We start from the raw sequence: 24,402 nt of genomic DNA on the forward strand, positions 1-24,402 counted from the left end.
TGTCCACCTATCAAGCCACAGCGCGCGTAAACCACCCCTATAGAGCCTGCCATCAGCCTCACTCTACTCTTACTCTCTCTCTCTCTCATACACATACACATTCTCTCTCTCTCACTCTCACTCTGTCTGGCGTGTCGAATTTCTGTTTGCGTTACCGTGTCACGCATTAAACCCTGCCCGTTCGAATCTGATGATGCCACCGAAACTACTCCAGCCCGTTCTCTCTCTGATCGTGCATTTCTAACTCGGCCTTCGATCCCACGACGAGTTAGCTTTACGATTCTCTCTCTCTCTCTCTCTCTCTCTCTCTCTCTCTCGTTCTCTCTCTCTCGTTCTCTCTCTTCCTCTCTAATCTCTCTCTGTCGACGTCATACGAGCTCGAGACGTCACAGGCGAACGCGAATCCCCGTCTAAAATTACGAAGCATCGTCGGCGTCAGTGAACGGGAAAACGATCGAAGTGTCAGCGTCGCCGCAGGGATAAATATAAGAACGTCGTATAGAGCTCACTAACTCAAACGATCGTTAATAATGGATCTTTCGTACGTATTACTTTTCATTATTACTTCGTAGAAACGTTTTGAAAAATAGAAAAAATGTGCCGTCGCTGGTAGTACTATGATCGTATTCATAAAGAATATAATTAGATGTATGAACCGAGGAGTTTCTGAAAGGATATCTTATAAATTTTAATTGGTTCATCAACAAAACACATATGTAACAGCAACATGATTTAGTCCACGTTTATTGTATGTACGTTCTTTGGCAAAGTCAAAGCTAAGAAACGAGTCAAGCAAAGGAACGAAAGGAATTCGTGAAGAGAAGCAAAGAAAGAGAGAAGAGGACAGAGTGAAGAGTAGAACTGAGAGCGTCGAAAGGAATACCGAAGTGGGCGTTCGTTCTCTTTAGAACGCTTGGCTAAGCAGCAACGAAGGAGAGGAGTAACTTTCGTGTCAGCGAAGAGCGAGGTCGTTGCTTACTTAGCCTATCTCTCTCTCTTTCTCTCTCTCTCTCTCTCTCTCTATATATATATATATATATATATATATATATATATATATATATATCTTTCTCTATATCTATCTCTCTTTGTCTTTCTCCCTATTTATCTATCTATCTATCTATCTATCTTCTTCTTCCTCTGGTCGGTTGAATCCAGCCTAGATCAACACGACGTAATGAACAAGGATTCCTCTCTCGTTGGACTTTTTCCGGGGGAAGAAAATACCAGTGTGGTTACCGCGTTCCCGGTGGTATTCTTCAACAAGAGAGGAAGGAAGAACTGAAATGGGACGTCGGAGGGAGCTCTCGGTTAGAAGCGGCTGCTTTTGCCTGAATTAATCTCTTAGTGGTGGCTCCAGGAAGCGGTGAGCCGCGCCCCAACTTTCAACGAGAAAAAGAGAGGAAAGAAGAGGAGTAAGAAGGGAGGGGGTAAACGTTGCGAGGACGTCCGAGAATTGACCGAGCTTGATGCAACGTGAGAAACCGAAATGTTCGACATTTGATATTTTCGAAAATCCGTGGAATCTTCTTTGTTAACAAATTAGCAAAAACATTGATGATATGTCAAAATAAGGTTTATTATAGTCGTAATGTCGTCATATGGATTGTGTAAGATAAATTAACAATTACAATAGAAAAAACAATAAAAGAAAAATTTCAGATACAAATTCTCATCCTGAAGGATATCAGAGACAAGAAAATAACAGTTTGAGGAAAGACACGCAGTCTATTTAAAATGCTATTTTTTATTTGTTCGCCTTTCCAAGGACTAGTAAAGTAAAAGAGAGATGATAGTACATAAGTGTGGTAATAGCGTCATTGCGCATCGGATGATTAAGATCGTGTCGTGATGAAGAGAGTAGCTTTTGAAGGCGGTCCCGATAGTGGTCGTAGGTGTGTGTAGCCGCAATCTCTTGCGGCTGGTTCGATCGTGGTATCGTCGTGTTTCGTATCGGAGCATTACTGTCTGTCTGTCTCTCTCTCTCTCTCTCTCTCTCTCTCTCTCTCTCTCTCTCTCTGTCTCTTTCTCTGTCTCTCTTACTCTCACTGCCTGCCTCCGTGGTGTACAGGTTGCAGCTGCTACCGGGCGAATACTACAGGAGTGGATGGAGTATGATGAAAACGTGGTGGTGGTAGCTGTTAGGTGCCAGGATATCGGACATCGCGCATGTAGGAGTATGTCATTACTATGACGCCTAGGTAGGCACAGCGCGATGTGACGCATTGTGCTTGAATCGAGGCGAGTCTAGAGAAAGAAAGAGAGAGAGAGAGAGAGAGAGGCTAGAAGAGAAGGAAGGAGAGGTAGAAACGGTAGTAGTCGAGGGGAAAGAGAGAAGGAAGGAGGGCGTCGGCGTCGAAAGGGACGCGCGTACGTTGCGCGTGCGCGCGAGAGTGTGTGCGTGCGTCTCATTAACCAGACGTTTGCGTTCGGCCGGCAAGAGAGGAGAGAAGGAGGCAGTGGACGATGAGGATGCCGAGTAGCAAGAGGTAGTGGAGGGCAGGCAGGGTCGAGCACGAGGCCGGGCCGGGCCGGGCCAAGTTTTCCTCTCTCTCTCTCTCTCTCTCTCTCTCTCTCTCTCTCTCTCTCTCTCTCTCTCTCTCTCTCTCTCTCTCTTTCGCACTCTCTACGTCTCTCTACTCCTCTCGTTCCCACCAACACGTTTCCATCTCTATCCTCTTCAGGCTCCCTCGAGTATTCCGTTCGTCCCTCTCTTGCTCCTCCGCCGTCGCGTTTCCCCATCCCCCCTCTCTCTCCCTCTCTTTATCTTCTCTCCTTCTCTCTATCTCTCTCACTCTCAACTTGGCTCTGTATCGCCGGCGCTCGACGCAGGGAATCAACACACCGGCCAGCCGACCGATTGCGGGCTGCTAAACGCCCGAAGCCACGATCCCGCAAGCGGCGACGCTTATACCGGGTGACCCCGAGGGCAGCGTTCGTTGCACCGCACTCACCCACTCCGCACTTGCATAAAGTACACGAGGACGATAATAACGATGACGGCACGAATCGATCGGTTCGATAAAAGAGAGAAATATGTTCCTTCGAAATCTGCGTCTGGGGATCGCCAAATTCCGCATTTATATTCCGCCGGTAGAAACCGTTCTTGAGGGTGCAGTATTCATAGACGGGATTCAAGAGAGGATCTTTATTGAGGTCAGTTTAGTGAACGAACGAATAAGAGAAAGAGAGAGGGAAAGAGAAAGAGAGAGAGAGAGAGGAAGAGAGTGAGAGAGAAAGAGAAAAAGAGAGAGATGGCTTCAATGATATAAAAAGGACGACTTTAGACAGTGTGCCCGTAGATTTCCGTCCGTCGGAATTGAGTTGAGTTCATAATTAGGCAAAGAGATAACTGAAGTTTGTGTTGATCCACCTTGCTTCTTACGATAAAGACGTTAATTTTTTTCTTTCTCTCTCTCTCTCTCTCTCTCTCTCACTCTCTTTCTCTTTTTCTCTCTTTAAACATAGCTATATACTATATAAAACCGCTTCAAAAAGTTTCCAACATACTTTCGCAATTCCAAGAAACGTTGGTTTCAATAAAAATAGAAAGGAAAAAAGCAAAGAATCATCTCGATTCCGAGAGAAAGATTTTATAGCGATATCACGACGTTTCAACGATCGGCCGAACGCTCTTTCTCTCTCTCTCTCTCTTTATCTCTCTTCTTTCTCTCTCTTTCTCTCTCTCTCTCTCTTCGTTCGTTCGTTCCAATCTCGTAATTCTCCGCTCGTTGGATTACACGGACGGCGTAAGTTTTACGAGGCACCACGGCTGCTGCGGTGGAAGTTTGAAGTTTCGCGCGTTTGGATAGAAGCAACGACGATGGTAGTAGACGCTTACTGAAACGGGAAAGAGAGAGGGGACGGCGGTGGTAGTTTGAGGGTGGAATGACGGAGAAGCGACGACGGAAGCAGTGGAAAGTTCTGCGAGCGAGTCGGAACGATGTGGGCGGGTAGGTGAGAGACGGAGATGGATATAGATGGATAGACGAGCGAGTAAGAGTGTAAGAGAGAGAGAGAAAGAGAAAGAGAGAGAGAGAGAAAGAGAAAGAGAGAGAGAGAGAGAGAGAGAGAGAAATAGATAGGAGGGGGAAACAAGGAGGGTGGGAGGCCGACAAACTGACGTCAGCGAGTAGAGAAAAGTTAGGAAGATAAGAGCGAAGTGGCGCAAAGCGAGCGCTCCTAAAGGCTCTCCCTCCTCCCCTCTTTATATCCGCCCCCGAGATGACATCTGCCTCCTCATTGCGTCTGGGGTTAATACGCTTGGGTAGACCGTTCGCAATGTGGACTCGAGACGCAGTGAAACGAGCTTCGACCCGTCAACAGCTTACCGGACAAAGATCTACATACGATGCAATGTGAAAGAGATAGATGGAAAGAAAGAGAGAGAGAGAGAGAGAGAGAGAGAGAGAGAGAGAAAGAAGAAAAAGAGAGAGAGAGGGAGAGACAAGGATATCAAAAAGCTTTCCATGGTCTTTGAATCCGATTAAACGTAAACCACCATGCAATCACTACCGGTCAACGTGTCTCTTGAAAATCCTTCCCAATCGTTTTTCTCTCTTTTATCAACTGTTTCTATTTCTCTCTCTCTCTCTCTCTCTCTCTCTCTCTCTCTCTCTCTCTCTCTCTTTCTGTTTTGCTTATTGCAGCTGTGACCCTCGCACCTACACAAAATCTTCAATGGCCGGCTTTCGGCGTTCGTTTCACCCCTGATTTACATTCGGCTTAATGCCCACCTCCCGTCTTTTTTTCCTCTTCAGAGGAGGACATGAATCTCCGCGTAAGGAAGACATCTGCTCGCTTGCTCTCTCGAAATTCTTTATTTTTCTCTATTTCTCTTTTTTTCTTTCTCTCTTTCTCTCTCTCTCTCTCTTTCTCTCTATTTCTCTTTCTCTCTCTCCCTCTCTCTCTCTCTCTCTCTCTCTATCTCTCTCTATCTCTCTATCTATCTTTCTTTCTCTCTCGCTTGACATTCGTACATATTTTATGTATTATTTTTATATGACCGTTTTTTAATATGATTTAGTAGGGACCTTACGTCGGTCTGTTTATAGAACCCCACCACCATTCGAAGAGATATCAGTCGTATATCGTTAGAAATTATATTACACATTTTCTATAATCTCTCCTCTACATTTCGGGATCAACCAATTTGTATTTGTTTCATTTTATTATTCACAATAATCTCTTATCTGTAAATGTCCAACCAAATGGAATGCCTTTTTCTCTTGGTACTGCAACGCGACTAACAATTCTTCGTCGCAATATCAGCTTATTTCGCTTTTCCAACATTCCCCACTTTCCCTTCTCCTCCCTTTTCCTTTTCTCTTATTTTCACCTGGTAAAGTTTAAACATCGCTCATATTTTAGTCTCCAGCCTTTCCCAACCTGTATGCGTATGTTCGTATGTGTAGTTGTCTGTGGCATGCATCGGTCCGAACAACAAATTTCGTAACCTCCCTTCGATTATTCCACGACCAACTTGGCCGACGAATTTTAGGTTCGAACGCGTCTACGTGATTTTTGCGTTGTGCCAATTAACCGAGGAACATCGATTCGTATAGGTGAAAATAGCGAGAGAGAGAGAAAATTTGGAATTTTCGGAAGGTGCGTATAGAAGTTTGACATGAAAAGTACAACAAAATCTTCGATCGTTTGATAAAAAAAGGAACAGACATTGGTCGATATTTCGGCTCGTTTATTGTAATCGTACTAGGGGATTCAAAGCAATGCCTTTTAACTCGTAGGTCACAAATCAGAATTAGGTCATCGACAACGTCTAAAAGAATACTGGATAATATATCTTTTTATCTTAATAATATTTACTACGAGAAAATATATTTATTGAATAATTTCTAAAAATTAAATTATTATTAGAATAAAATCATCGATATTATGAATACGTTTTCATAAAATCAATTTATACTGATTCAAATTGAATAATTAAAAATTTTTTAAATTAAAGAAAATATCGTCAAAAATATTAGAGGATTTTAGGAATCAACTTTGAAGAGCTCATTAAAATAGTATTTACGCAAACATATTTAAGTCCATAATTGAAGATCGACATTCCTTTGGAGTATACCGCACTTCGATCTCGTTACTTCGAGATAGACGCGAAACACATGGTAACATTTTACCGGGATTCTCGCGGAAAATAATGCGGAGCTTCGCCGCGTAATTACCGCTACCGCTCGCCCGCTCGCTTGCTGCCGAGCGCGAGTTTCTTAACTGAGTTTTGAAACAAGCCGAGATATCTCTCGTACGTGTCGGCCGCGTGAATGCCGTCGAGTTTCGAACAAGAACTTTCAGAGACGTCTATGTTGCCGGAATAAAACCGTTAAAAGATTTCTCTGCTTCACTTATTTTTTCACATCAATGACGTTCAACCGTTCAACAACGTAAACTCGGAGACCCGATTGGGTTGCATCACATATCATTTTATAAATAAATCTTGTTGAAGTTTAAAATATAAAAAAAAGAAAAAAAGAAAAAATAAAGAAAGAATGAAAGAAAGAAAATGTTAAAAATGTTTAAAATGGTCAAATATTTGCGGCTAATTGACATCTAATATCGGATATTATTTCAGCCTTTTTCTTTGCTTATCTATCTATCTCCACAACAAAATCGAATGTATTTTCGAAACGATCAACGAAGACGTGCTCCCTTGACGAGAAAGCAATATTCATAATCGTCATAACTATGCCCTCGGTTTTTTACCCACGTCTTTATCTCATGTGGATTAACTTCATTAGCACGACACACCGATAAGAGTGCTTGCATTAGGATTATCGATCGGAGATAAGGACTCTTTATTATCAGGTTGGTGAAACCGTTAGCGTAGTAACTAAATAGAGTAGAAAAAAAGACGGAAGGAAGGAGAAAAAGAAGAAGAGATAGATCTCTTCTGATAATTCGAAGAATTAGAGAGAAAAAGAGAGAAACACAGAGAGAGAGAGAGAGAGAGAGAGAAAGATGGTCCTGATGGTGATGGTGATGGTTGCAATAGTGGTAATGGTAACGTCGTCGTGGAAAGGGGTCGATACGTATCGCGATTTGCCGCGTGGTCGAGTTATCGGCTAGGTTTATCGACGAAGGGGGACCACAAAGAGGAACGGAGATAGAGAGAGAGAGAGAGAGAGAGAGAGAGAGAATAAGCGAGGGTTAGGAGTCTCTAGAGAAACCGCGTGAAATTCGCGTGTGTAGGCAGTTCACCGACTACGCCCACGAAGATACACGCGCTCGGATAGCCACTTACTTTCTGCTCTGTGATCGGGGGATAGGAATCAAGGCGTGTTCTATCGTTTTCATCTCGTGCGCCCTTCTTAACGAGCTACCTCGTGACTCGGATTCGAACGAGTTATCGGAGGCAACAACCGAGGAGTACACACCGTTGTGGTTTCTGGAGGACGGACGAAGAGGGTGCAACGAGTCAAATGAAAGGGTAGGATAGTGTTGAAAGAAGAAGAAGAAGAAGAAGAAGAAGGGACTTTGATGAAAGGGATGAAAGAGTAGTCCTAGCTCGTCGTCGTATGAATTTATGACAAGAGCCTCTAGGATAATTGAGTCCTGTTCATACAAAGAGAAACAAGAAGATAGAGAGAAAGAAAACATTTTTAAACAAATAATTTTGAAACAATGGATCGATATATATATATATATATATATATATATATATAAATGATAAATATTTCAATATATATATTATATACATATACATATACATATATATATATATATATATACAAGATGACAGAAGCACATGTTTTAGAAACTGGCATAATAATAATCGTTGATAGCAGTAATAATAGCGAGAGAGAAAGAGAGAGAAGGAGAGAGAAAGAGAGAGAGAATGAGAAAGAGAGAGAGAATGAGAGAGAGAGAGAATGAGAAAGAGAGAGAGAATGAGAGAGAGAGAGAGAGAAAGAGGGACGCAGTGGCGAAGAAGGACTACGACGGCGAACCAACCAGGGGAATATAGGGTCTATTTTTGTCGGGTGGCGGCGGCGGTGGCGGCGGCGGTGGCGGCAGTGGTGATGGTGGTGGTAGTGGTGGCAGGACAAAAAGCCTGCGGCTTCTATCCCACCTCCCTGACTACTTCTCTCTTTCCCCACTCTACCACGCCTCTCTCTCTTTCTTTCTCTCTCTCTCTCTCTTTCTCTCTCTCTTTCCCCGTTTCCTTTTTCTCTTTTCTTTCGCCCGCCGGTCTCTCCCGTTCTCTTTCTCTCGTCTCTTTTACTCTTTTCACTTCATACTCTTCTTTTTACACCAGCATGTCGGCCCTCTCCCTCTCCCTCTCCCTCTCCTTCTCCCTCTCCCTTTCTGTCTCTCTCTCTCTCTCTTTCATCCAGTTCCCTCTTTTCCATATCAGCGTTCGGCTTCCGTCTCTCTCCAACGAAAAGCCGTGCACCTCACCGCCGGTCTTTTGCTGCTCGCCTCTCGCTTTAGCAACGTGCAAAGCGATATTGCAAGAGAGAGAGAGAGAGAGAGAGAGAGAGAGAGAGAGAGAGAGAGACAGAGAGAAAAAGAGAGACAGAGAGAAAGAGAGAGATGAGGAAGAGAGAGGAAGATGAACAAGAACGAATGAACGAACGGTCGGCGACTTAGAAAGAAAGAACGAGAAAGAAAATCAGAGACGAGTCGGTATGTTTGTGCAGGCTGCGAGCGAGTGAGAGAAAGAGAGTAGTCAGATAGTGGTGGCGTGAACGTCGAGGGACAACGGGACGTTGGAAGATGGGACCTGAGAAAGAAAGAAAGACAGACAGATAGACAGAGAAAAAGAGACAAAGAGAGAAAAACGGAAAGAGAGAGAAAGATAGAGTATGAAACGTAGCGTGGGTCGGGCAGCTCGAAGAGAAGAGGTAGAGTTTGAAGAGGATGAGGATAAAAGGAGCGAGAGAGCGAAGACTCCCTCGGCGGACCGCTACTAATTGCCGCCGGTCGCTCCTGGCTACGGGCCGCTGAGCATCGCACCACGCACAACGCCCGACACGGTTACGTTCCGTGGTTTAGAGACGTGACTCTGGCTAAGCAATACGCCTGCCTTCCTGCTTGCCTGTCTGCCTGCCTGCCTGCCTGCCTGCCTGCCTGCCTGCCTGCCTGCCTACCCTGCTTGCCAGCTTGCTTGCTTGCCTGTTTAGCTCGCTCGGCTGGTCTCTGCCTGCATGCTGGACTTTCGCGTGCTCTTGTGTGCGAGTTTGCCTGTGGAAAGAGGCCCGCATCGAGAAGTCCTTATAGACTACGTCTATACGTTATTTTTATTTTATCCTTTTCTTTTTCTTTATCTTTATCTTTGTCTTTCCTTTTTTCATTTAGAATATCATCCTACCTGTACTTTTATCTCGTCTCACAAGTCATCACACTTTCCTTAACCATTTGCTCGATTTCTTCATTTCCTTTTAACATAACTTTAAGATCTCTAATTATCTATAATAACTACGGGCCCGAATGCAATCCACACACATACACACATATACTACCTACACATATCTGTGTGTGTAGGTAGTTAGGTTCTTTAGATCGAGATATTTCGTTCTCGTTGACGTCACAAGGGAAAGTTTCTTGCCCTGTATGAACGGCCTCGTTCGTTTTTTCCTTCGAATTCGTGAATAAAAAGAAATTCTTGCAAGGTGCTCTAGCGAGCGTGGCCCCAACCTGAGCTCTCTTCAGCCAAGACTTCACGCGCTCTCTTTTAGTGCGTGACTCAGCGGGACCGAAACGACACACACCGTACGAAACCACCCTCTTCGTTACGTCCCCTTTTCGAGAACAGCCGTTCTTCTCCCGTTCCAGGCCAAATGCAACCAACCGTCGAACCCCGACTTGCTTTTTCTATATATATATATATATGTATGTATGTATGTATGTATGTATATATATATCTTATTCTCGGCACTATTATTATCAAGGCTCCTATACTTCCTCGTAACAATCGACAACGATAGAAAACAACGCGTGTGCGTTCAGCCTTATATACACCTATTATCGTTGCAAGGCTATAGCGATAACAATCGAAGTTTCGAAGAGCCATAGGATATTACACAGGGTGGGGCATTTAAACAGGTGAGAAACACCTTTGGATCTTTGTCAGTATTTGCCAATAGATCATATTAATCTTTGGATTAATTTTATTTCAAATATATCAGTTTATATATCAAAAACTTTAGAATCAAGCATCCCGTTTGAAAGAAATTTAACTTTTCATACTCACACCAATTTTTTCAAACTTCATCGGTCGATCGTACAAATTGCTTTATTTGTTTCACTACTGTCCTTTTAATCCAGAATGAAATTAGGAAATTATTGGAGTCCTGATTTTGCATCGATTTTTGGAATCCCAAACGAGCATTCGTATTGTCCAACGATATTTCTATCCTCTTTCCTCCTTTCTCTTCCTCTTGTGTCCGTGAGAGGTCCACTATTTTATTCAACGAGGGTCAGGTACATGACCTTGGGGTAGGAGTTAATCGAGTTATACCCTCAAGCGCAGGGTGACAAATTATCGGCACGGTCAACTCCTTCCCTTTGTCTTTCGACTCCCGTGTTACTGTCACCTTTTCTTCCCCACTCCTCTTCTCTCTTCTTTCTACCAATCTCCTCTCTCCAACGTGACATTCTTTCTCCACATCCTATCGATCTCCATCTACATCCTAGTTCCATTGGCTCGCTCGAAATAGTACGAGAGGATTAAAGAAGATCGAACAGATCGGATTCAAGTGTAACAACGTCGAATGATAATTAAATAACATTTAGTAGCATAGATAATGCCAAAGACTAATGTTGGAAATCTCGTCAATATTCCGAATAAAGGAAAAGAAAAGAAAAGAAAAAAAAAGGAAAAGAAAAAAAAAGAAAGGAAAAGAAAAAAGAGAAAAATAAAGGTTGAACGTGTCTTGTCCCGTGAAAGCTTCAAACCACGAGCTCCTTTTCGCTGCTCTTCCCATTCATCGGCCATTCATCCTTCTTTTGCGGAAGTGTCCACCAACGATGGTGGTCTCTCGTCGCACAAACATCTACCTCTACCTTCTCTGACAAAGGTCCAAGGATAAAGAAAAAAAAAAGGTATATACGTGTTAGAAAAAGAAAGGTGAACCTCTTTGAGCACGTCGCTTCAACGACAGATGATATCCGAGGATAGGTTAAAAAATCGGACGTACAAGCGAAAGTAAGTTCTCTTGACGAAGCAAGAGCTATCATCTAGGACCTTCGAAGTTATCTGTATACATACGTAAATGTGTGTGTTTATTCGCATATATGTCCCGATCGAATACCGACACGAGCTACAAAAGCATCAAAGAAAATGGGACGGTACGAAGTGCGGCGATAACGAGAGAGATAAGGAAAGGATTTACAAGTGGTGATACACAAACGAATCGTTTTCCGGTTTACGCCAGTGAATCGAGTTATTCGAATCCGCCGGACATAAGCGAGAGTAACCGTCAGAAATAACTTATCTTTGACGTTGGAAACCATTGAGGTTGGAAAAATATGCTAAAATTCCCTGGAGTATCCTTAGAAATTCGTCAAGATTACGGAGATCGCCAATTCGATTTGCAATCCTTCTCGATGGTTGAACGAAAGTGAGAGAGAAAAGAAGGATCCTTCGAAGTATCCAGTTTCGATCGTCTTCTCGACTCTCTCGATATACGCGGCCCGAATACGCGATCACGCACACGCCCCCGTAGGCTCGATTCAGTTTGCGCGCGCACGTGTACAAGTGTGTATATGTGAGATGGTAGAGAGTGAGAGCGAGAAAGAGAGAGAGAGAGAGAGAGAGAGAGAGAGAAAGAGAGAGAGAGAGAACGGCAAGCAGGCAGCAGGCAAACCCGTAGCCTGTACTTGTACGGGACCTTTAGCGGCTCGTGTGAGTCGGGACGATCAATGACAAGCGCTTCGTCTCTCTCTCTCTCTCTCTCTCTCTCTCTCTTTCTTTCTCTCTCTTTCGCATACGATTCGGCCTCCTCTACTTCGTCGCGGCGAGCACGGAGGCACGATGGAAGCGATCTCCCTTCGGGCCACGGGCCTGCAAGAGCTCCCTCTCAATCAAGATAGACGCGCGAGAGGCTTAGCACCGGGAAAGGGAGCGAATGCGAGAGAGCGCCGCTTGAATTTCTTCCGACGGTAAGCGCAAAGGAAGGAGAAAGAGAGAGAGAGAGAGAGAGAGAGAAAGAGAGAGAGAGAGAGACTGCGGCCTGTGGAAGCAACGGAGAGGAAGGAGACAGAGAGAAGGAACAGCTGTGTGCAAAAGAAAGAGAGAGAGAGAGGAGACTTACTGCTCGGAGTCCGTGCGCGATGGAGCGACTGAGACGAAACGGGAGAGAGAGAGAGAGAGAGAGAAAGAGAGAGAGAGAGAGAGAGAGAGAGATAAAGAGAAGGATCGGCCGCTATAGTGAGACCGCGGAGATGCGCGAAGTAGAGGGAAAGGGAGAGAGAAAGACAGACAGAGAGAGAGAGAGAGAGAGAATGATAGGAGGTTATACTGTGAGAAAGAAGGATAGAAGAGGAGACGGCCTCCAGAGAAGAGAGGAGAAATCTATAGTGGTGTGAGACGTGGAAGAGAGACGGCGAACATACCGCCACAGCCTGTCTGTGCCTCTGCTTCGGAAAGTGACTAATGACTAGTCGGCCAGACCTACTCTTCTACCACCCAGCGAGAGAGACCGAAGTGCCCCTACCGAGTCCGTCCTTTTCTCGCTCTCTCTCTCTCTCTCTTTTTCTCTTTCTCTCTCTATCTCTCTCTCCCTCTCTCTTTTTCTCTTTCTCTCTCTCTCTTTTCTATACCTTTCTCTCTATCTCGTAGCCCGGCGGCAGATATAGCAACGCGAGTAAACGAGCGAGCCAACGCGTGAAAGAGAGAGAGAGAGAGAAAGAGAGAGAGAGAGAGAGAGAGAGAGGTGAGCGCCGCTGTTATCTCGCGGCCCTCGACGACGGTCAACCGTGAAAAATGACTATAGCCAGGAAAGAAATATTTTACGGGCGCCGTATGGACGCGTTACACGAGCCGCGTTACGTACGCATCCTCCCAACACACATTACTAAGAGTATCTTCCCCTTCTTCCATTTCCATCTAAACTCCTCATTCTCTTCTCATTCTCCTCGCAAAAGATGCGTCGCGACGCGAGACTGCAGTCGAGCACACTACACGACTATCGATCGGCACGATCGACGACGCGGAACTTGGTACCGTTTCTCACCAAGAGAAGAAGAGACAGACAGATAGAGAGAGAGAGAGAGAGAGAGAGAGAAATAGAGAGAGAGAAAGAGAGGAAAAGAAAACTCCCTTCATGGCCCGTTCTTTTCGTGAGAAAGAGTAAACGTTTCCGGCGTTACTTCCGCGCTTGGAATCCCACGCCTTTGGTGTGCTACCGACGTAAAACTCAAACTACCGGCATGAACACAACTGCGAATCCACGATTCTTCCATTTCCGAAAGCCCTTCGAGAAACCTCCGAGTATCTTCTATAGACACATGGAATTTTAAAAAATCGAATGTTTCATGAATAAAAGAAAAAAAAAAGAAAAAAAGAAAAAGATATTAAGGAGGACCACAAGATGATAGTCTATACCGAGATACATCGATAAACAGCCTATTTGTTTTTATATATCTCAGAAGCATAGAGACGTTCCGAGAGCATAATTTCTGTTTAATTAGATGCAATTAAGCGAGCACCTTATCTTAGTACGCCGCACTCTTTTCCTACGAACCCGGTGCCCCGAGATCTCTCGCACTTTTTCTTCAATGTGCCGAGAGATAAATTCCTCGCTCGTAAACTCGCGCGTCTTCCTTGGTAGAGTAAAAAAGACAAAGATAGGAAGAAAGAAAAAGAAAGAAAACATCGCTTCTTGATCCTGGATAGTCGCGGTCGCGATTACGTCGTAATCATCGCCGTTGCTAATGGCTCGAGACGATCTTTTCTTCGTATCTGTGGTTTGATGTGATTCTAACTTTAGGATATACATATAACAATGTCTTTTAATGCTCTAATTTCTACTGTGTTTCAGCTTTCGTTTATCGTTCGACTTCGAACCCGTATCTTGTATAAAAAAGAATCAGCGAAAATGAAGAAAAGCTAAAGTAATCTCTTTAAGTACTCACCTTGTTATGTGGCAACTGCGTGGGCACGTAGAGAGGAGGATCCAAACCGGGATTGGTCACCGCGTGACGTCCCACAATCCTATCCGCTGGTTTTGCATCGTATCCTTCCGGTTGACCAATATGAAAGCCTTTGCTCTTTACCCAAAATCTGAACTTGCTGTTCTCCGCACTATTCACTTCCTCCCCACGCAGAGTTCGTAAGATACGCGCATACTTTTTGATCGTGATCGTTTTCGTCTTTGCTAAGTCACCGTAAGTCTTTATCACCCAGGGCTGATAGGCATTGAACATGCCATCGTTCTGAAACTTCTTCGGTAGAGCCACGCTATCCGTTGTCTGGTTTTGTCCCTTTTGCTGTGCCGAACCGTAACCGTTCGCATTCACGTTCGCCGACGAGATACCTGGAAATGCCATCGTCTTTACACCGGAGGAATTCGAATCGAGATTCGTGCCGGTGGTTTTATTGGTGCCGTAACCAGAGGCCAGAGAGTTCGTGGCGTTCGAGGAGCCCAAGGAACCGCTGGTCATGTTGGATATATCGAGATAAGACACCGACGAACTCTTACCGAGATTCGTCGCGTTCCCAACGAAGGTCGCCATTGACGTCGACATGTACGGTGGTATCGGTGTCGTCATGCCAAGGTTGGAAGCACAGAGTCCGCTACTTTGCCCGTTCGTCATGCCTAATCCCGCGACCGAGGCGTAAGTCGGCACGTCTGACATGTTCGACGTGGTTGACCAGCTGCTCGCTGGAACGTTTGAAGCATGATCACCATTGATGTTGGAATTATTACTACTGGATGATATCTTCGTTTGATGGTTCGATCTGGAAAGCGAGCTCCCACGACTTTTGCTCGATGAATTGGTCTCCGTCAGGGAAACGGCTCCCGAAGTATTCGAGGCTGACGAGGTCGAGGAAGCGTTATTCTTGCCAGAATTGGTTGTCGTACCACGTGACTTCTTTGTCGGTGGCTCCTCTCGAGAACCATTCACCGAATTTAAGTTCCCTTGAGACGGACTATTGTTATTCTCTGATCTGGAACGTTTGCTAGATGCAGAAACGTTCGAGGAGGAATGACCGGAAGGCGTCGGTGAATTGTTCACCGGTACCCTACGGCGAAGTCCCATCGTCGCGGTCGCCATCGTGCGATTAATGCATCTAGAACGCACGTGCGCACGATTTCGTTTGCGTGCCTTCTCGTACAACGACGTTCTCGACGAGAGAACCGACGACGTTACTTCTGCATTCGTTCGGTCGTTACGAAGTTCCACGGCACTTTTCGATTTTACTTTTCCTTCTGGGATCTCAACGACTTCCGATCACGATATCCACCAGTGATTACTCCGTTCGTCGAGACGATTCAGGAAATCGGTTGCAGTCAATACGAGCGTAAGAAGAGGAAGAAGAAGAAGATTCCACAGAAGGAAATCCCGTATCCTAAAAAAGAAAAGAAATAGGAGAGACGTGAGAAGAGGAAATTAGCTATGCGCGATTAAGCGGCGGAAACGTTTAAACGGGGGCGTCGCTAATGGACTGCCAGCCGAGTAGGCGGGAGCTAGTACCGTAGGAGGGGTAGATTATAACTGCCAGAATATAATATGTGGCAGAGATTCACCTGGAAAATTGACTTTCGGTCCGATCGTTATTCCTCGCGAAATAGACGCTCTGAAGCCTACTTTGCCAACAAACAGCGATCGCTAACGGAACAAAAGCTTACTTTTCAAAAGCTTACAATGGAAAATCATCGTATGATATACTCTAGTACTTTTTTTTCTTTATTCTCAATCTACTTCCAAATGGAAAGCAAGAAAGTTGACCTTGTCTATGCATTGTTCATCGTATATCACATTCGAAAGTTATCGATGTCGTCGTTGAATCGAAAGGTCGCGAGTCTCAAGAGAAAAGAATGAGAAAAATACGGAAGAAAAGATGTCGCGAGTATAATTTGCAGCAGATAATCGCAAAGAGACGAAACGTGAGAGGGAGAGTATAGTGCAAGTCTAATTCAATAAGGCCGATCGAAGCCGTCCCGACGCACGATAGTCGGCTTAATGGCCTCGCCACGATGTATCCGCACGTTCTTTCTGGTGGGCGCGAAAGTGGCACTCGCCGCGGGAGCTAGAGGCATGCGAGCGACGAGTCGAGTCGAGTCTGGCCGACTATCCAGACGAAAATGGGCCTCGAGTACCTCTACGAAATTCGTTATGCCGAGACTCACTCGATCAGAGTCTTTCTCTCCCCCTCTCTCTCTCTCTCTTTTTCCCTCCCTACTACTTTATTACGAATTCCTGATATTCACCGGCACGGACAATCTAATCGAATGATTTTATTTAAGATTAACAACAAAACGAAACAACACTAATTCAATTTTTTTAATTGTACTTTTGTTGTAACAAATAATAAGATATTTATTAGCGCTAGAAACGAAGTAGAAATGAGTCGATTTGAGAATAAGAGAAGAAAGGTCGGAAGTGGAGGAATTTCGGTGGTGTAGTCGACGAGAAAGAGAGAGAGAGAGCTGTCCCGGGAAAGGCAGATCGTAAGGTCTCAGGCCAGCACACGAAGCCGCGAGTCACGTAGAGGCGCGGGATCGGCGAGTATTATGGCGCGCGTCCCTACACGCATACTGCTCCACCTCCACGAGCTTCACCTCCAGCGCCTCCTCCACCTCCGCCGCCTGCACCACCTCCACCACCTCCACTAACGCCAACGACGCCGACGCCGCAACCGCCGTCGCGTTGTATATACGTATTACGCGGCAGGCACATATAGCGCGAGCGGCTGCCGCGCACCGCACCGACCCGGTGTCACGCTACGTGCTTCCTGCCCGCAGGCCGTGGCGCGACGAAAGGCCTTATGTCCGCCCGCCTCGTGGGACGCTCGTGATCGCAATGTGTAATCAAGCTCGCCACGGCTGCTGTGTATTACCGCGTAAAGCGTATACTGCGCATAGGCTTCTGCCTTACTCGTCGTATACGTATATATACACGCGCACACACACACACACATACACACACACACACACGTGTTATGTGTGTGTGGATGTATATATGTGATCACCGAAGCATATCTATGTACGCATTCATGCATATAAGCGTATGTATGTACGTATGTGTGTATGTGTAAAGATACACTTTTCTTTTTTTATTTCCCTTTCTTTCCCTTTTTATTAAAACATTTTAAAAGTTACGGAAAAATGTCTAGGTCTCTTATTGTTGAAAGAAATCAAAGGAAGGAAATCGAAGAATGCTTTGCTTCAGCGATTTTTCAGATTTATTCCCTCTTCCACGTATTACATACTTACATACGGGCAATGCCGCACCCGAGAGTCTTTTTGCGATCGATTTCCCGAGCCGGCAGATGATACAATTATAGAAGCCACCGTGGCTACTCTATGAATCCTATCTTTGGAACGAACAATGGATGCCCGTAGGATAAAACCGATTGAGCGGGTAGTTCTCGAGATAGCTTTTCGCGCGATCCGTTCACTCGTTCACCCGGCCCGTTAACGGCTTTCACATCTCGACGATCTCTGTTAATCGATCGTAGAAAGCAAGCATGACGTTCGTATCGCGATATCCCTTTGTCTAACAGTTTTCTACTTGGAATCCATCGATACGTCATTCTTCGATCCAATGATTTTATCAGATTAAAATTATTATCAATGATCTATAAAAAAACGAGAGGAAGAGAAAAAGAAAATGAAAGAGAAAGTTGAAAAGCCGATAAGAACTCAGATTTTAAAACTAAATTTTTTCCCAAAAGAGAAAACAAAAATTAAGGGCTAAAAATTCGCTGAGAAAAAGATAGGGATAAGCGAAGAGACGGTGAATTTCCGCAACAAAACCGAGTCTGATCCACCGCAAATAAGTGCCTCTCTCGTGGTATCCGTTAGACGGTACTCCGGCCACGAAGAAAACGTCGAAGGCACACGAGCGGCAAGTCTCGAGCGGCGGTAAGTTGAATTCCCAAACGGGCGGGTGTGGCGACCGGCCCGCAGCGGGTACCGGAACGGATGCCGCTATCTTCACCGTCGGCTACCACGTATCCTTTGCTCCATTTTAACCGCAACTTTGCGCCATGTGAGGATTATCCATTGTGTTTATCCTTTATTCACGCGAAAAATTTTATCCCAAAAATTATTTCGTACGACTTACTGAAAATATTTTCTTTTTCTCTGTTTCTTGCTTTTTTCTTAAAGAAATAAAAAAGATTTCTACGTACGTAAGAAAATTAAGAAAAGTTGATCGGAATATTTCTTCCTTTCTTCATCGAACTTATCGAGTATCAATGAAAATCAATCAGGTTATTCCACAAATATATTGCCGATCTCCGATAACACGAGATATTTATCACTAAAGAATGAATTCCCATTGACGAGTGACTCGCAAAACTTTTTATCAATGCATCACAAGCTCGAACGATCGTCGATCGATACCATCGAAAAACACGAAGAAGTCGGCGAACTCGATCGAAAGCCAACAAAAACAAAACTGTGACGAAAGAAACACGGAAAACACACGGACGTGACACAGACCTGATTGCCTCTCCTTGCCGATTTCTTCTTCTCTTCCGTAAATCCGTCGTGGCGCGTGTTCACGTTCAGAATGTGTCACTCTTTCCTCCTCTGGCTTTTCGACTTTCAAACGCACCCCTCCGGATCCGTGAAAGGAGGAAGAGAGAGGATGGTAAAAGGAGTGAGATCGAGATAGAAGAAGAGAGAGAAAGAGAGTGAGAACAAGCGAGGGACAACCACTCTTGTGCGTTGGCCGACGTTGGTCGAGACCTCTTTCTCTTCTCTTTTATTCCTTTTTTCTTCTTCCTTTCTGTCGGAAGCTACCACTACAAGCTCTGCTTCAAGCGTACGCGGCAAAGTCGACTCTTGTGCACGGTAAGATCGCACGAGGAAGAAGTAAGAGGCGAAGGAGCGTGGAAGAGGAGCAAGAGCCAAAGAAGGAGGTAGGGTAGGAGAAGGAGGGAGGTTGTCGAAGAAAAAGAAAAAGAAGTAAAAGAAGATGAAAAGGGAGAGACAGAGGTGGAAGGAAGAACGAACAGCGGTAGACTCGATGACTCGGTGGCCGAGCGGTATCTCACCCGCGAAAAGTGTCCCGCGATCAGGTGACAGCGGGAGTATACACCGACGGTGTTCGAGTGTGATAGAAAGAGAGAAAAAGAGAGTGAGAGAGAGAGAAAGAGTGGCCGCAAGTGGGAGGGAAATGGGTCTCCCTCTCTCCGTCTAGTAGGAAGGACGGTGGAGGACGCTTGCTCAGCGTGCGCGCGCGCGAGAGAGAGAGGGAGATCGAGACGTCTGGCAGCGTGAGGAAAGAGGGAAGGAAGTGAAGAGGTGGAACGTACAGGAGGTTAAATGCGCCCGCGAGCGAGCGAGTGAGCGAGCGAGGAAGAGGAAGAACTGAGAAAGAAGAAGACGAAGAAAGAACATGGATAAAGGGAGGTGGAAGTGAGAGAGAGATAACCAGACTCTCATAAGTTCCGAGAGTATGTGACTGACGGCGAGGAAGAAATGCTATTGAGAAAGAGAGAGTGGGCGATAAAGATGACCAGAGTTACTACTGGGCTCACAAAGTGGAGTATACATTGGAAAGGGAAAAACGAGGAAGACGCGCGGTATGGTGTGAACAGTAAGGGAGGAGGTAAAGCTAGTGGAGTTGAAGGTGGAGATGAAGGGAGAGGTAGAGGGAGAAGTGGGAGATCGGCAGTCAGGCTGGCAGGCAGGCTGGCAAGAAGGCCGGCAGGAGGGACGGAAGGGCTCCCTGATCGCTTCTGAGTGCAAACGGTTCGACGTGCGGTGGGACACTGGCAAGCAGTCGGGCGGGCGGGCTGGCTGAAACTGCTGTGGATAGCGGGTGGCGAACGGCGCGGTGCGATACTACTCTACGGAACGGAACGGAACGGGATGGGATGGGACGGGACGAGACGAGACGAGACGGGACGACGGGCCGAGAGAGCCGGGCCGGGACCCCTATCCACCACGAATACTACACAGGCTCGCACGTGGATGCGCGCGCGCACACATGTTCAAGGGGACCGCCACCGTGTGCGCGCGAGCGTAGAGCCAAGCGGGAGAGTGAGAAGTAGAGAAAACGAAAGACAGAAAGAGAGAGAGATCCGATCCCAATGTAGAGGGGATCCAACGGCGCGCATCGGAGAACGCAGCAGCGCACAGGCGCGTGCTCACACAGATATCGTCTACTCTCGGCATCGTCGTCATCGTCGTCGTCGTCGTCGTCATCGTCATCGTCGTCATCGTCGTCATCGTCGTCATCGTCGTCATCGTCGTCGTCGTCGTCGTCGTCGTCGTCGTCGTCGTCGTCGTCATCGTCGTCATCGTCGCTTGGTGGTGTCGTCGTCGTCATCGTCGTCGTCGTCGTCGTCGTCGTCGTCGTCGTCGTCATCGTCGCTTGGTGGTGTCGACCTGATGGCGGCAACGGCGACGGCGGCGGTGGTGGCGGCAGCCGAACAAGAGGCGGAAAAGGCGAGCATAGCAGCCAAGCTCAGCATACGAGCATCGCTCCGCTACGTTACTACGCCAACGGCTCTGCTGCCTGTCCTCGGTTCGACTCGGTCTCGCTCGGGCGCGAGCACTCCCGTCGCCTCCTCTTTCACCTCCTCCTCTTCCTCCTCCTCTTCCTCCTCCTCATTCTCTGACTTCACCGCCGCCGCCTCCTAGTCTCTCTGTCGCTCGAGCCGATGCTCTCTTCCGCAAACGCGTGTGGACCGTCTCTCTTTTTCCATTCCCTTCCGTCTTCCTTCTTTCCTTCTTCCTTCGCTTTCTAACTTTACTTCCCCCTTCTTTGACTTTTCTCATTCTTACTCACGCGTTAACGCTTACTCGATTCGTTCCCCCTTCTCTTTTTCTCTCTTTCTCTTTCCTTCTTTCTTTCTCTTTTGCATCCTCTCTCCTGTTCTTTTAAACCTCGCACCTCTCTTCCGTGCAAATCCATCACTATAGGCCTACCTTCGTTTCTTTCTCTCTATCTTTCCTTCTCTCATTCTTTTCTTTCTTCCTTCTCTCCTCCCTCACTCTTTTCCTTCTTTTGCACATGTGCGCGCTTACATCGAAGAGCGGTAGCATATCGTAGTTCTCTCGCCTGTTTGTGCTTGTTTTCCTGCCTACCAAAGCTTTTCAGTACCCGACGGAGAATGACAGATTGGAAAAGAGGGAAAGAGAAGAGAAGAATGAAGGAAAGGTGCTGAAAAAGGACAAATAAGAGATTAGACAACTAGGATATAACGAATGTCTATTATCGAACGTCGACGCATTTAACGCGATAAGAACTTCGTTCAGGAATTTTTCTCACTCAATATTTTTTTCCCTCGACAGATTCAACAAATCGTAGCGATCGGGAAAGATCGGTTTTTCCCTCTGATCGAGAAATTTATGTGACCAACGCTTCGATGTGTCAATTACTAACATTTATTCTATCAAGAACACGATACAAAAAAAAATTGAAAACCGACTTCCAAACTGCTTCTCGTTATCCTTCTTCGAATAGAGCCATATCATCTTGCCTTAAATACAACAAATATGACGTCCATACATTCGCAATGCCTTCATACACGATCGACTCTCCTTGTACTTTTGGGAATTCGTCGTGAAACGACTCGGAGCCGAGATGCTTAGCTATTCCGACCAAGTATGCGCCCACACGAAGTCGACGAATAGTCGGTGAGTCCTCCAAGTTCCCTTAATCTCAGCCACCTCCACGCCCGAAGCCAACAGAGATGGAGACGACCGACTTCGTGGAAGTTATTTCCCCGCTTTAGAAAGGCCTTTCGCATCGAAAGAGAACGCTTCGCTATCGAACTTTGCTAAATAGAGCGTCTCAAACGTAGATTTGCTCTCTTTCTCTGTAGATATTTATTTTTACAAATCGTCGCAATAACAACAATCAGGCTGGAAATTTTCTTCCCAAAAGTATGCCTTCCGATCGCAATAGAAAATATTTTAAAGTGACTTTGGATCCCGGCAAAGTCGGTTACGTGAGACAAACGGCTCTCGCATAATATTAAAGAAGATTGGAGAAAAAAGGAAAAGGGAAAGAGAGAAAAAGATACAAATGTACGCTGTGGGAGAGCTGCGCCCCCCTTTATAGTAGGCATGAGGAGAAAAGGGGGCCAGCTGTGGTCTATCCTTGTTCGGGCTGCTCTAAAGGGGGTAGAGGATTATTAAAACGGAGAAGTGGGAGACTTCAACTGCCACGGGCCTCTACTGCGGAACACAGCCTTTGCTAGGAAACCGAAGCTCGGCTCTTCCCCGCTTTTCATCCTCTCCCCTCTCCTGCGCTTTCTCTTTCTCTCTCTCACTCCTCCTTTATCGTCCTGATTCGGTATTCAAGCTCGAGCTGCGGTGCATGCTCGGTGCATAAAATACCCCCTACAATGATCCCAATCAACCATGGCAGTCATGCGAGGATCTCACCAATCAGGACTGCTTTGATGCCAAGCGACAAAAACTCCGCGCTAATCCGATATGGATTTCTGTTTCTATCGATTCGCTCGATAGACTCTGTCGATCCGTATTTGCCGAAAGATTCAGAGTTTTTTTACGAACGATATTTCGTGCAGACGATTAACGTTTGAACTGACCGATGCGCTTGCGAATATCGAATTTGTTAAAGTTCGTATCACGGAGAATTTCAACTCGAAATTATTCCGATGTCGCTTACTGCAAACTCGAATCTCTGCTACGTTTTAATCAAATCTACAGAACGTAAGAAATTCCCGTCAAGTAACTAACGCGAAACCATTAAACTCGTAAACTTTATGACGTTTCCAAAAGAAAAAGAGAAGAGAAGGGTCTTTGAAGTTTCGACACCTTATGACTTCTTCGACACCTTGCATATCGTCCACACAAAAAGATACAATAAATCAGGTAGCACGTGTCTCTGGAACGGACTACCTGCTAAGAGTTTCTTTCTAGTACTTTGTTTAGGGCCCGACCATTGTGGGCCCGTAAACTCTTAGTAAAACTATTACAGCAACCCGTTCCTGACCCGGTCTACGTCTTTACCTTGGATTATTTTTTCAATGATGACGTATCAAAATTCTACTGTACAATTATTCCATAGAAACGCATCTATCGTCTCGATCCAAATTCATTTGGCCAAATTTTACTTCGCTTGTTCACATTGAAGAAATAACTTACAAAGCAGTTACCTGTTTTTGGAAATTGCTCCTTCTTGTCGTATCGGTAAACACAATCAAGCGAGAAACTCCACAATTAGCCTTATCTTCTACTGTAGCCTTGCATGCTGGAAACTTTCGCGATACTTTCTTTCCTGGATTATCGTGCTGTCGCGTATACTGATGCAGCATTCCCACCCGTCCTGCAAAACCTCTACTTTAGATTTTATACGAGCTTAAAAAATTCCCTAGGTAGGTCCAAAAGTCTACCACATGAACATACAAGTTTAATCACGGATATTGCCTCTTGAAATTACAAACCTGTAAAAATGAACGTAACTACTTGTTTTGAATTAATCCGTTTACGTCGATTCCTTGGATCGAAAAAAATCTTTCCGACCGATTTTCACCTATACGCGTAGAGAAATCTAAAAGCTGAAAAACTGAAACACTTTACAAAATTTTATTATCAATATCTTCTAAATTTGAAGATTCTTAATGTATATTTTTCTAAATATACACTTAAAAATTTTCATTTCATCTGTAAATTATTTTCGATGTCCGTGGAAATCCATGGTCAGAGGAAGAATATAATCCCTGAAAAGGATAGATGATCAACTATATAACATTAAAATCCCTATGCTCTTTTATAGAACTAACAATTAACATAGTTAAATGGCAAACAAATATAAAGGAGTCATGAAAAGTCGTGAAGCAAAGCAAAGATTTATTCCCCTAGCTTTGTTGGTGTCGTTAACCGCTTTTTATGCTAACGGTATTAAAACGGATTACTCCATTGTTACGAATTAACTTAAAGTAATGTAGTTGTATAAAGCAATGTTTAAAGGTGATGTACGGCGTTGGTCCATAGCTGTGTCGTTGAATCAATATAATATCTTTCCTATGAAAAGCTAAATTATTATACTGATAAGAATAAGTAAAAATATGAAAAAAAGAGGAAAATCTATTTGATAAAAAGGATACGATGTAAAATTATGAATTGTCTTAAATTTTCCCAGAAGAAAATATTTCAATCAATGACATCTGACTCGATCCACTGTTTCAGTTAATTAAACGATCACCGTCCGAGCACAAAACATTTAAAATCATGACGATTAGAACCGTATCATTTTCACAACTGTACTATTTTAAAAAAGAGTACA

General features: G+C 45.1%; 1 protein-coding gene and 1 long non-coding RNA gene across 6 annotated transcripts in view; one reads left to right on the forward strand and one right to left on the reverse strand.

Annotated features, from left to right (window-relative positions):
- Positions 1–1,813, forward strand: part of LOC124946477 — a 10,630-nt gene extending 8,817 nt beyond the window's left edge. Inside the window, exon 3 of the long non-coding RNA XR_007100075.1 lies at positions 1,159–1,813. This is a non-coding gene — a long non-coding RNA (uncharacterized LOC124946477). The remainder of the gene's footprint in view (positions 1–1,158) is intronic.
- Positions 1–23,425, reverse strand: part of LOC124946470 (hybrid signal transduction histidine kinase E-like) — a 36,803-nt gene extending 13,378 nt beyond the window's left edge. Inside the window, exons 1-2 of one of the 5 annotated variants that reach the window (XM_047487197.1) lie at positions 18,633–19,974; positions 14,095–15,532 (exon numbers count right to left, since the gene is read on the reverse strand). In XM_047487197.1, the coding sequence (XP_047343153.1) occupies positions 14,095–15,237 (1,143 nt within the window). In that variant the 5' untranslated portion in view covers positions 15,238–15,532; positions 18,633–19,974. Of the gene's footprint in view, positions 1–14,094; positions 15,533–15,710; positions 17,411–18,319; positions 18,605–18,632; positions 19,975–23,272 lie in introns of those variants that run through there. The other 4 variants (XM_047487196.1, XM_047487193.1, XM_047487195.1 and 1 more) reach the window with 4 other exon arrangements.
- Between the last annotated feature and the right edge of the window lie 977 nt (positions 23,426–24,402).

The sequence above is a fragment of the Vespa velutina genome, chromosome 2 (genome assembly GCF_912470025.1).
Source record: "Vespa velutina chromosome 2, iVesVel2.1, whole genome shotgun sequence".
NCBI lineage: Eukaryota > Metazoa > Arthropoda > Insecta > Hymenoptera > Vespidae > Vespa > Vespa velutina.